The sequence below is a fragment of the Danaus plexippus genome, chromosome 26 (assembly GCF_018135715.1).
Source record: "Danaus plexippus chromosome 26, MEX_DaPlex, whole genome shotgun sequence".
Taxonomy (NCBI): Eukaryota; Metazoa; Arthropoda; class Insecta; order Lepidoptera; family Nymphalidae; genus Danaus; species Danaus plexippus.
Window position 1 is genome coordinate 6602053 of NC_083554.1, and position 12669 is coordinate 6614721.

Genomic DNA, 12669 nt, shown 5'->3' on the forward strand with positions numbered 1-12669 from the left:
TGCATCTAACTCACTCTCGAATTCTTTTTCTTCCGCTGTTTTTCATTTCTTCTTGTTTTTGAACTAAAAAAAATAAATTTAACAATAAAAATTATTTTCAAAAAAATGTGTTCCAATTTTAGATCACAAACTTAATCTTGTCTTCACACGAAATACAAATCTAAAACCAACTTTAATAATTCTATATTCTACAAAAACTTTATGCGTTATTTAAAATTTAATTCATTGTCATTAAATGCTTACAATTCTGATCTAAAATCCTGTAATTACTGTAAAAATTTTGGGCATCAATGTGGTTAAAAGACAATTTAAGAATTTAAGAATGGCAAGGTTAAAATTCTGTCCCCAAACCAAGTACAAGCTATGTAATGCACAAATAACAATCTGGAGGCGATGTAGTCGATCACCACTAATCTTTTAACTAAAAGAGATTTCAGATTCGTTTCTACCGAAAACGTGCTTTTTAAATAGCATGAATACTATTCCCATTTTTATTTAAATTTTTGGAATTCGTAATGCTAATGCGTTTACTAGTTTTACACTTGAATAGCCAAAAAGGGAACTAAGCCTTGCAAAATCTTTACTAAATCGTACTTTAAAGCCCTATGTGTCGTTTCTAATTCCAATCTTTTTTCTTATTCTAATGCTAGTTCCAATCATGTAAAGTGTCTCCACCGTATACAAAAATGTTTATAACACAATTACCTAAGTGTCGCAGCTTTCTTATTGATACCGGTGCGAGCATAAATATGGTTAAACAATATATTTAACTCATGAGCCCGAATAAACCTCAAATATGATTAAAATTTCAAAATAAGAAGCATCGACGATACAAATAGCTACAGTGAAGCAAAAGGAGCAATTTAATTTTCACTTATCATATCTTTGGCACTGGTTTCCTTCGAATTTGTGATGCTAAAATAGATTATAGTTCCATTTCAATTTTTTTAAATGGACAGAAGGTTATAATTCAATTTCATCGATCTATTTATATCAACTCCCACCGGCTTGGCCTGGATCGAGTTACTCCTTTGGTCACAACGACCTTTGTCACAACAGTGAAACTCCCGCGCTAGACCACACCTCGACTGGTGGTGTTTATGTTGCAAATTGCTTAGTCTCTATCAAACCAAATTAAAAGTTTAATGTTACAGTTTTAAATACAGATTTCAGGTCACAGATTCCATTGCAGAGACATGTCACTTCATGAATGGAACCGACAAAATAACGAAATGTTTTCACAATTGTAATTCTAATTATTTTTCATGTTCTAATCGATGTAAATTCGTATTCAGTTTAATTCGTTGTTCTAACTTAAATAAAGAGGCAGAGAACTGCCGTCTTGATTGCTGTTTCGAATATAAGGTTGTATTCCATGTACAAAACGAACCTCTATCTTGTACTAATGCCATAGAACATTCTATTTACACTGGAAACACATCTCCTATCTATAAAAAACCTTGTCGCTTTTCCGAATGGCACAAAGAAAAAGTTTACTGTAAAATTCGTAAAATATTTCAAGATCCTATTCGTAAATTATTATAACTTACGAGTGGAACTACCCCTACAGAGCCTATGGTTAATTCCAAAAAAAAAGAATGTTTCAGGTAAAAAAGCGGATAATAGCTAAAGACTATCGCTGTCTCAATGAATTCATGTCAAAAGTAATCGTCTACCTCTAATCACAAAAATTCTGAACCATGTAGGTCATTCGAGATAGTTTAGTATTCCTGATCTTCCTTTCGGTTTGCCATCAACTTTTGATGTCTAAACAAGGCGTTTTGATAACAGGCTTCATAGTTAATATTAATTCCAGAATGTTTGAACAATAGGAATTTCCTACAATGCCTTTCAGGTTCAAAAATGCTCCAATTACCTTCCCATCTGAATATCGTGAATTATATTCCATAATACTACTTCTGAATACCGCGTTATCAGATTTACAAGGTCAACATTGTCATATATGTTAAGATATAATATTCACATTTACAAAAATAAAATTAGTATTAGTACACTTTAACTGTATCGTCAAATATGGAATAAAATAATAAATAAGTAAATATAATACTAAAAAATAAATTAACTTGACAATAGAATAAAACTAACAAGTAATTGAACTTTTGAACAAACTTTAAATTTAAACCCTTAAATATTATAAATATTACCCTTAAATTTAATAAATTTAAAAATTTGTAATGAATTGTTTGTAATCAGATTTAAACACCAAATATTTTAGGCAGCAGGAGGTTCCAAGTGTCCAGGTGTTCAGGTCATGAGGTCCAGAGGGACCTGGAGGTACCATCGCCGTGTATCAAATTACATCAGACAGGAACTGTAAGCATAACCTTGTAATAAAGTTGTCGTCTGTTGTGCCTGCTTTTTTTTAATAAGGGCACGGATACGACACGGCGTCTACATAAAATAATGGTGATATTAGGAATAATCGACCGTCGCGTGTGCCGGAATATTTGTGTTTGTAACATTCATACGTTCTCTTTTATTTATATAAAGGTAATATCTCATAATAAATATAAAACTCTTATAAAGCCCGAAATATAACAAGTCGTTTATATAAATATACCGCAATAACTTTTATTAAGGCAGAAGCTTGAAAAAATTCCATGAAAATGGCGGCTATTCATATAATAGTGGTCATTATCGGTCGTTCTAAATCTGTTTTTTTTTTTACATGAACCCACAGTCTCTTTACTGTTTACTACAATATAAACGATTTAACTCCAATACACTCCAACAATAATTGCTCTACACTGATCGTATCGTACGTATTGTACGCGTGTGGGAATAAAACTAAATGCCCGAACATTTTCCTTTCTTTCGAATATTGTACTCATTTCTCCGTGATGACATTTTCACATAAAGATCCACACCATAATGTCTCGGGAAGTTAAATTGATCTAGAATTGATGAAAGAAAAATTATAATTTTGTAGTACTCAAATAGTTTTGTCATGAAACATTTACTTAAATATTTTTTCGTTGTTTCTATCTACATCTTCGTTCGTTTCCGCTTCGAAAATAGGTTCCCTGAGAAATGTATGAAGTTTGTTAAATAGACAACGTCATCTATAGTCTGCAACACTTCACTTCACACATAATACAACTTCAAATTGCGGGAACTACAACGAACTTCGAGATAAATTATAGCCTATATAACTAAAAATAAGTCCTAGTTATAATGAAGAACTATTTCAAGGTTGCTGTTTATCTCCAATTGTATTGTAATTAACATCTTAGTAGATAAATTAATCAACAACGAGAAAAAATGGGGATATCGGTTCAAGTTTAATAATAAATACACGGAATCCATTTTAGCTTTCTATGACGATCTCGCAATACTGACACGTAACCCCAAACACTGTCAAATACAGATGAAGTGGATAAATTCTGTGAGTGGACCGATGGATCAAGAACAAAACCAAGTAAATGTCACTGTCTGTGTCTCGGTAGGCGGAATACAAGATACACCTCATACGATCCGGGATTATCGTTAGGCGGTCAATGCATTTCTACGGTTACAGAAAATGCACCATTTAAATTTCTCGGTCGCAAGATTGATAATATAGGTCGTACTCCATCTTTAGAAGGTATAGTAGATAGCTATTTAAATGATCTCAACAAGGTAGATAGCCAACAGATCAGTAACGTTAAAAAAGCTTGGATCTAAGATAATTACCTAACTTCACATTTAAATTGGCCTTTCCTCGTCTATGATTTTAATAAAACCCTTTTGTCAAAGTTAGATGCAGGCGTCATGAAGATGCTGAAGTTGTGGCTCGGGCTCGCGCTAACGGCTGATTCATCGGCTTTATTCAGGGATCGCAATAGTTTTGGGATGAGTCTAAAAAGGCCATCGGAGCTCTATAAACACCTGAAAGTTTCCAAGAGATATATCCTGGGGAAATCCCATGATGACGTCGATACATCGCTCCCAAAAGACAAAGATGTCCCAAAGCTAAAGTCAAGGCTTCAATTCCACAAGAAGTTTATGATAGGAGCACAAAGTAACAGAGTAGGGTTAGGATCAAGTAAGAAAGTCCAAGATACGGATATATTGAAGTCTTTTATTTGGTAAGAGGAGAATGATAAATATAAGATCCATGCAATGAGTTTAGAAATGCAGAACGAGTGGTTAGACATAGGAGATTTTTGCATCTCATCAGCACTAAAAGGAAATAACCACAAACGAGGAATCAATAGGTTTTGTGAGAGAAGGAACCAGGGCTATAAAATCAAATGTCAAGCCTTACTCCATCCTTAAAATGGCTTCGGATTGGACTATAATGATGGATACCTATGAAAAACAATACAAAATCCCCAAGGATATTTGTGCGTCGACCTCCAGACCAGACATATTTATGTATTCGAGAATTTTAAAGTTCGTTGTGATGATAGAGCTTACGGTTCCTTGGAAAACCAACATCCCCAAAAACCATACCATCAAGGTCAAGAAATATTACGAGCTCACTTGCGAACTCACTCGAAAGAGGTTCGTCGTGGATTTATCCGCGGTAGGATTGGGAGCGAGAGGTATAACGGCTAAATCTCTACAACCTACTAAAAGACTTGACCTGTGCAGAACTCACTTCAATTCATTCTTGGAACGTACTTCGAAGGCAGCCCTAGTAGGTTCTTTTCAAATTTGGTTAGGTAGGTAGAGGAGCTTGGACAGTGGAGGTGAGCATTTAACGCGCGTTAGTTAGGGGCCCCTTAAACCTACCCTGGGACCCGGCACCCGCACGGTGAATCCATTGAATACTAAGAGGTTTCGTCTCTTTTCTTATGTCTAAGAAACAGTACTATAAAGTTTACTACTTTTTGTACAAAACAGCAACAAGGATTCCTACAAACTCCCACACATCTTCACATTTTGTCGCATTTATAATATTATTAAAATTTAAAAAGACCGGACTGTTTATCGTTCTATATCTACTAAAGAGGAATACCTCTGTGATTCTTATTTTTTTGCAAATGAAATTCCTATTTTCTGCAATTTTTCTTGTTTCAGTGAAACTTCACCCCTTTGGTTGAAGTTTTGGAAGACCATTGATTCCGTTTTTATATATTTTAGTTTCAGTTATCGTTCTTTCACATATAAAAAGGTTTTCAAAACTATTTCATATTTTTGCTAGAACATTAAGTTAGTTTTTTCATGTACATACATATATAGATATACATACTATAAAAGACAGTATTTATTATATTTTATTTTTATTCAGTTCTGTTCATTTTTTTGTGCTGCGCTATGGGAGAACTAATCCTACTTATGAAATCGATGTGTGTAACGAAACTAATGCATTAGAGCCGATTGCCTAAATCACGGAATTTTGTGCACCGATTATTCTGCCATACTAAATGAGTTTATCCCAAACGATTAGTTGTATGTTTTTTGATCAATTGTTTTTGGGACTTACAATTAAATTTAAAATTAGGCTTTCGTTTAAACACACTTCACAGTGATTTAAAATAAAAAATAAAAAAATATTATTTTCAAACTTAACTTACAAAACTTCCATGTTAACTACATAACAAATGGACTGTAAATTGTCTGAAATAAACAAATTATTATTATATTATTATTATTATTACATTTGTTTTTCTAAGCTTACTTCATTATTTTCAAATTCACATTAAACTATGTTTGTCACCTGTATGAATCTACCTCCTATTTTATTTTTTTTAACATTAGATTTTTCTGACTTGCTTTTTTAATTTTAATTAGACGTTATTGCAAAATCAATTAAAAATATACTTTTTTTAACTTATATTGTAATTTTTTTCATAGTTAACGCATAAATAAAGAAATAATTGCTAGGTAAAGTCGTATGCGAATTAGTATCCACAAAAACTCTTGTCTTCATAAAAATAAAAAGATGAACTTGAATACTAATAATTCAGGTTTACGACCTGTCACCCGAAGGTTAGGCTTTTCAGCTCTTTTTCAAGCTCCAGAACTCGAATGCGGAGAAGGTGATCTTCCAACTCATCCCCGACTACATCCCCTGGGTCCTAATTGGTTAAACCTTCCATAACTAACACAACCGTGCAGTTTCCTAATATCTTGATACTTACGGACACGTTTTTCCTACACTTATATATTGTCGATGGCCGTTATGCCGTAATACCGGACAAAGCCCCCTAATGTAATAACAATATTTCTATAGTACTATTGTATGTAGATGCACAAGATGGTCTAAAAATATCAAAGGAAGACTTAATAAAGAATTCAAGTCTGTCTATTTTCATACTTGCATTACCTGCTATTTTTGGGTTCAATTTCCCCACTCGGTCATAGGGTCAATATATCTATCTTGGCAAAGACATTGTTGCGTCAAATTAAATACCCCGACATTCCCCCGTATTTCCAACTCTTACAAATACTTTTGTTATCAAAGCTTATAAAACGATATAACACATTAATATGAAGGTCGTCATTACTCGTACATTATGATTCTAGCTATCATTGTCACATTATGTTATCTGCCGCGGGTTCACGCTTTATGTCTTCCTTTTCCGTTGAACTTACGAGTACGTACATTCAGAACATACCATCAAAAGTTATAAATACACGTTTTATTAAAATAGATTCTCTATTTAAATACGATATGAAAAAATACTATTATGGAATCGTTCTACCAGCTGACTGTTAACCGCATCCAGTATTGTATACTATTTTATGAAAATAAATCTTAAAATAGAATGCGTGTACCTGTAACCACAGATAGTAGGTAATACATTACACGGTATTGTGTAGTATCAGACATCAGTTATATACAGTAATGATCAAATTTTCAATTCTGATAATAAATATTTACATTTATCGCTAGATATATTTATTTATTAAATTTGAGATTTAACAATTTTGGATTTCGAAAAGTGAAATATCTTTTTCAAATAGAACACGGACCGCAGGAAACCACATTAGTATTTTATGAATTACCTAATTTATATTTCATAAGATTTCACATAAATCTAATTATTCAATTACTTCAACCAAAAGTATCAACTGCACTGTTTTGCTGCCCTATGAATACCTCTGGCTTATCAAATAATTACTTTCTAAATTCACTTACTTCAATATACGCCAACAATATATATGAAACAGTATTTAATTATGAATCTTATTTTTAAGATAAGGCAGTGATCGATAAGTAGGTTATATAAAACCTCACACAATGTAAGTACCTACTTACATCTTAAACATAACACCTACATCAAAACAAAATATTTCTGATATACGAAAATAGTAAAATTAAACGTCCAGGGACATGCAATCAAGTTGTCTGAAGAACGACAATCTTGAAGTGTGATTGATCATTGAACTATGGGCTGTGGACAGCGGGAACAAACAAGACAACAAACTGACAGCAGTATCGTAACGCTAATATGTCGAGACGCTTCTTATTTACGTGAAACTAAATATACAATATATAAATAAGAAAATTAACAAGACCTATTACTATATTATAGTAAAAAAATTACATCTAATAATTTCAAGTATAAAGTTTATGAATCTGTCTTTTACAATCTGTTTTAACAACATATCTAGTTTCAAAAAAAATACAAAATATAAACTTAAACATTAACAGGAAAGGGATTCCAGCTTGCAATTTCAGGAAAACATAACAGAATTTCAGGAGAACATAGCAGGTGCGAGTTCAGGTCGTGTCAATGACTTCTTTATTCTATATTGTCTGTTTGAAATTAAATTCTAATATAAGCTTAACGTTGCTTTAATGTCTAAAAATAGGTACGTATAAAGAAGTATTTCACTCTTTGTTTTATTATACTTTAGCTGGCAGAAAATCGGATATAAACTCTTAATATTTTAAGGAATATAGAATTGTTGAGATCCAATTAAAGCTAAACTGTTAAAAGTTATACTCTGTCAGTCTATATAAAAGTGCTAATCAACAGGTGCATTTTAGCGGTGTAGCAAAGTAGCCACGGGCGCTGCTGCCGCCATGTTCGGAAACGGAAGTTATAAACCATCCGGTGGCTTTCGATAAGAGCTAATGTCAAGCTGAGCTGTTAATGTGCGGCCATTACGGGTATGTAAATTTTACGCGCTCTGCACGGTACATGTTTACACTCTATCGGTATGTTTGAAGAAGCTTAATACTTATTGTATTATAAATGGAAGCTACAAACTCTGCGGCACACTGTATGCAATTACAAACGTAATTGCGTATAGTGTGTCGAAGTGTGTGTGTGTCAAGAGTATTGGCAAATAATATTATCTCACTACCAGGATATATAACAAGAATGAGTAGTTGAGTATAAAGTATATATGAACCATAATTATATGTGTACGCACTTTTAAAAAATCTATTTAAAAGTTTACCGTCTTCTGTATCAGAGGATATTTTTGAGAAATTTTTTCGTGTTAAGACTCAAATATATTCATAAATATATTTATACATATTTAAAAATTTAAAATTTTCACTTCTTTACGTTTCAATTCATCAAAATTATCAAGAGGAAGTAGTATATTTATGATATCTGACATCTTGACAGATGACAAGTGACAGATGTAAAGTTTATATGTTGTTAATTGTTTCCGAATTCAACTTTAACTTTTTATTAGAGAAATATATATATATGTTAAAAGATTGTCATTAGAATTCTATTAAATCTTATGAAATGCCAAGAAAACCATGTTATTGGACACGTAAATTGGAGTTAGAGCTGGTAGAATTTGTACGACAAAGAGAATTTATATGGAAGCCGGTAGGTAATACCAATCATCATATTCAACAGAAATACAAGGCTTACGCTGAATTTGCTGCAAATTTAGGAAGAGGATTTACAGGTTAGTTATAATGTATTCATTGTTTATGTTATTCATATATATTTAATGTCATGTGACCATTATATGTACTTATATTGATAATTCCTTGTAACCACTTTTTACCATATACCATTTGTCTCTGTAATATTCCAGCCCGCTCTGTGAGAGACCGCTGGGTTAATATAAGGAGTACTTTTAACCATAATTTACGTCGAGTGGATAAGTCCAAAGAGACAGCGAGATCACAGTCTGAGGTGTATGTACCATGCTGGCCGCTCTGGAAGCCATTACAGTTCCTCCAAACCATTAAAAATGATACTAGCCATTATGATGTAAGTTACCATAGTTTTTCTAACTGCCTTACTTGTAAATTACACTTTATAATGATAGTATTTTAGCAAGTATATCATACAGTTGAAGTCACACTTTAAGTCATTTCTCTGAACAGTGAATGGAATTATGAATTCACTAAAAATATTAGAAGACATAATGTTATAAGTAAGCTGATGTACTGTCAACAACAAATTATGTTTCATCAGTTTTTTTTTTTTTCTAACTAAATGTGAAAATTGATAAATGTTTTACACAGAAATAGTTTTAAATCATTGTGGAAATTTTTAGAAAAAAGATTGTTATTTGTATGACAATCTGTGGTCTATATGATAAATTATGAGTTATTATTCAATATCGGCAATAGTCTGTTAGTAGATGAATTAATGTTACCGGAAGAAACTTACCTTAATACATATATATTATGTAGTTAGCTCATTTTGAGTGTTTGTAGTTATTTAGAATTCCTAATAGATTTTACAATTTAATAATTACTAGAAGTCAATTGAACATGTACTATTTTATTTCTGTAAACATTTTATACTAAACCTTTTTTGTTCATTAAGACATTGTCCTGATGTAAGAAGAAAAAACATTAAGTTAAACAATTAAAATCATCAGTACTGTAGGAGGAAGGTTGTATCAACAAACAAAAACATTCTATGAAAAGAAATATATAAGAAACATCACCACTAAGATTATATTGTGGAATCCTAAAGCATTATGCAGTGGAATTCCACAATATAGTGTTGAAAATATAAATGTTTGTGAGTAGTATAAAAACAAACCATAATATATATTTTCCATTCAACTTGACTATATTTAGATGTGTACTTACCACTTAATGTTTGGATGTGACATGTGAGTGACGTGGGTGGCTATAAATCTCTACAACCGGGGAAAAACTACAGAGAAATATAACATTTAAACAACTTTGATCTATGTTATTAGACACTTCAATTAAAAATATGTAATGATTTTTTACACCCTTTATATTTTTAAGCTGTCAATGTTATGAGTTATAACACATCATAAGTAAATCACAGCAATCATTATGACGGGCACCGAGTGTAGTACTTTACAATTTAATAAGTCTATTGACAGTTTTTTTTTAAATATAATCCAAGAAAATTTACTATGAATGATCATGTTTGTTAAGTGGTTAGTAAAATAAATGATTTCATTTCGTGTTTTTTTTATTTCAGGATTATCCATCGCAAGACTATAAAGAGTCGACGTCACAGATCGAAGTCAAGGTAGAAGCAAGCGACTTGGAAGAAGCGCTCGGAATAAGACAGAGAGTGCAAAGAACCGACCGACCGCGGCGGAGAGACAAACGGAAACATAACGATAAGTGTGTTCGAGTTATAGAAGACCTAGCGAAGGCTGTGAGTCCTCTCGCGAGCGATGAGCCAGGGACACAGTACTGGTTCCTTGGCCGACACGTCACTGAGAGGCTCAACGCTATGGAGAAAAACAACGCAGACTGTGCCGCCCGAGACATTATTAAACTGTTTGAATCCGGAACAGAACAGTACAAGAGAGAGTGTGGATTATAACTGAGAAAGGATAAAAGTCTTATCAGAATAACCTGCCCGCTGCGAGCGAGAAGGTTTTAAATATTGCGATTCACGGTTTCATACTGTTATTGTATGAAGTAGATCCGGTAACCGGGAGAGGCTGCGTGACCCTTAAGTGCATAGACATGAACTCGGACAGTTCTTTATAGACATACAGAAAGAGAAAGAGAAATATCACAAATCGAAAGACGACGCCAACTTCGAGGGTCGGGAACAGAATATAGAAGGCAAAAAAAAACTAAAAATATATTATAGTTAAAGTTAATTCATCAACTAAAAGCGAGATGAAACGGTCATTGAACCGAAATAACGAAGAAAATCATGACAACAAAAGAAATGAACATTCTGCTTGGACGGACGACGCTCTGTGTAGGAGGAAGGAACGGAAACACACGGGGACTATACAGAGGATGTGAAAAGATTGTTGTTATAAATTATTGACATGCAGTCAATACCTACACATGAAGTGACACTGAATGTAACGAATGATGAATGAATGATTGAATGTATATTTAGAATTGTTTTCACGTTCAGTATTATTTTTCATGGATATACATTGATATTTTAATCTATTGAACTCAAAACTTATGTACAATGAAACATATCCCTGAATGTTGCGTCCAAATAACCTTTATTCTCTTCCATTTAAGATTTACCAATTATATTGCTATTACAGGTTAATATTCGTTAGATAGAGAAAGGTCTGGATCTCAATAAACTTAAATTTAAAAATTATGCTCCATCCAATACAGTGCGAGTTCCATTTCACACAAAAATATATATATATCGGATTTAATACTTATTCGTTGTTTTTATAGAGAGGCGCCAGCCTTAATGATATTTTAAAATGCAACTTCAATTCTTCTAAATGTTCTTGTATTTCTCGACGGTTCTTCATAGTCACAAAGTAAATGCGGATAAATAAAACGGGCCTAAGTTCTGAACATCCTCCCGTCCGTTGAAAGGTCCCTTCCAACCATGGATATCTGCGGCTGTCGGCAAAGGGCACGAGTGAACTAGGGGTCTTCGTATGGTTCCCTTTGTTGTGGTAATGTCAGCCACTCAATAAGCAATACCAGTTCACCAACGTTTAACGTTGCTATATTTGTTCGCCATTTTGTTCTTTGTTGGAGCTCACAAATGTATTCCCTTTTCCATCTGTGCCAAAAATGTTGACGAATTTTCTCCACGCGAGCGTAACGTCATAGATTGCTTTCGTTGCAGGATGTTAATGGTGTGGAAAGCTGCGCAGATAACGCTATTCCGATATGAAAGTGCCCAGGAGTTAAGGATAGAAAATCATTACTTGATAAGAGACAAATTGGACGATTATTCAGGATTGCCTCAACTCGTGAAAATAATGTATTAATTCCTTCGAAAGTCAAATGGCAATTTCCCATAAAACATTTCATATATAATTTAATCGACTTTATCCCAGTTTTCCCAATGCCACCAAAATGAGGAGTGTAAGCAGGACTAAACATGAATTTTATGCTTTCTTGAATTGTAAAATCTGAAAGTAGCTCGCTTATTAATTAAAAAAAATCTCCTGATTCTCTGGCAGTATCGACAAAGTTATGACCATTATCGCAAAAAATTGCCGAAGGTATTGCTCTACGGGATATAAATACATAGTTTGAGAGTCACAATAAACGTGTCTTTAGACAAATCACTCACCGCGTCTAAATGTATACACTTATAACGTAGACATATGAATATGTATAAGTAGCACTTTATTAATTTTGCACCGCGAACCTTATGATTTAATACAAAGAATGGCCCAGCAAATTCCAGACCAGAAAACAGATAAAATCCGAAAATGGGTGATCTTCCTCCACAAAGTGTTTTAGCTTGAAAACGCCTACATACGACACATTTGTTTACGGTGTCTAGCTAGATATTTTCCATTAATAAACCAAACAGTCTGCCTAACAATGGCCAACCATAATTA

At 33.1% G+C, this 12669-nt stretch overlaps 1 protein-coding gene across 1 annotated transcript; it reads left to right on the top strand.

Annotated features, from left to right (window-relative positions):
• The first annotated feature begins 8555 nt into the window (after positions 1–8555).
• LOC133319684 (uncharacterized) lies at positions 8556–11453 on the top strand. Its single transcript, XM_061524919.1, has 3 exons — positions 8556–8829; positions 8962–9140; positions 10344–11453. The coding sequence occupies exons 1-3, from the start codon at positions 8661–8663 to the stop codon at positions 10695–10697; spliced, it is 702 nt and encodes a 233-aa protein (XP_061380903.1). The 5' UTR covers positions 8556–8660; the 3' UTR covers positions 10698–11453.
• Positions 11454–12669: the final 1216 nt, after the last annotated feature.

Excerpts from the sequence above, each read along its gene's own strand:
- LOC133319684 (XM_061524919.1), top strand. The coding sequence starts at position 8,661 with ATGCCAAGAAAACCATGTTATTGGACACGTAAATTGGAGTTAGAGCTG. Across the intron at positions 8,830-8,961 it reads TTTAGGAAGAGGATTTACAG|CCCGCTCTGTGAGAGACCGC; the intron begins GTTAGTTATAAT and ends GTAATATTCCAG. Across the intron at positions 9,141-10,343 it reads ATGATACTAGCCATTATGAT|GATTATCCATCGCAAGACTA; the intron begins GTAAGTTACCAT and ends TTTTTATTTCAG.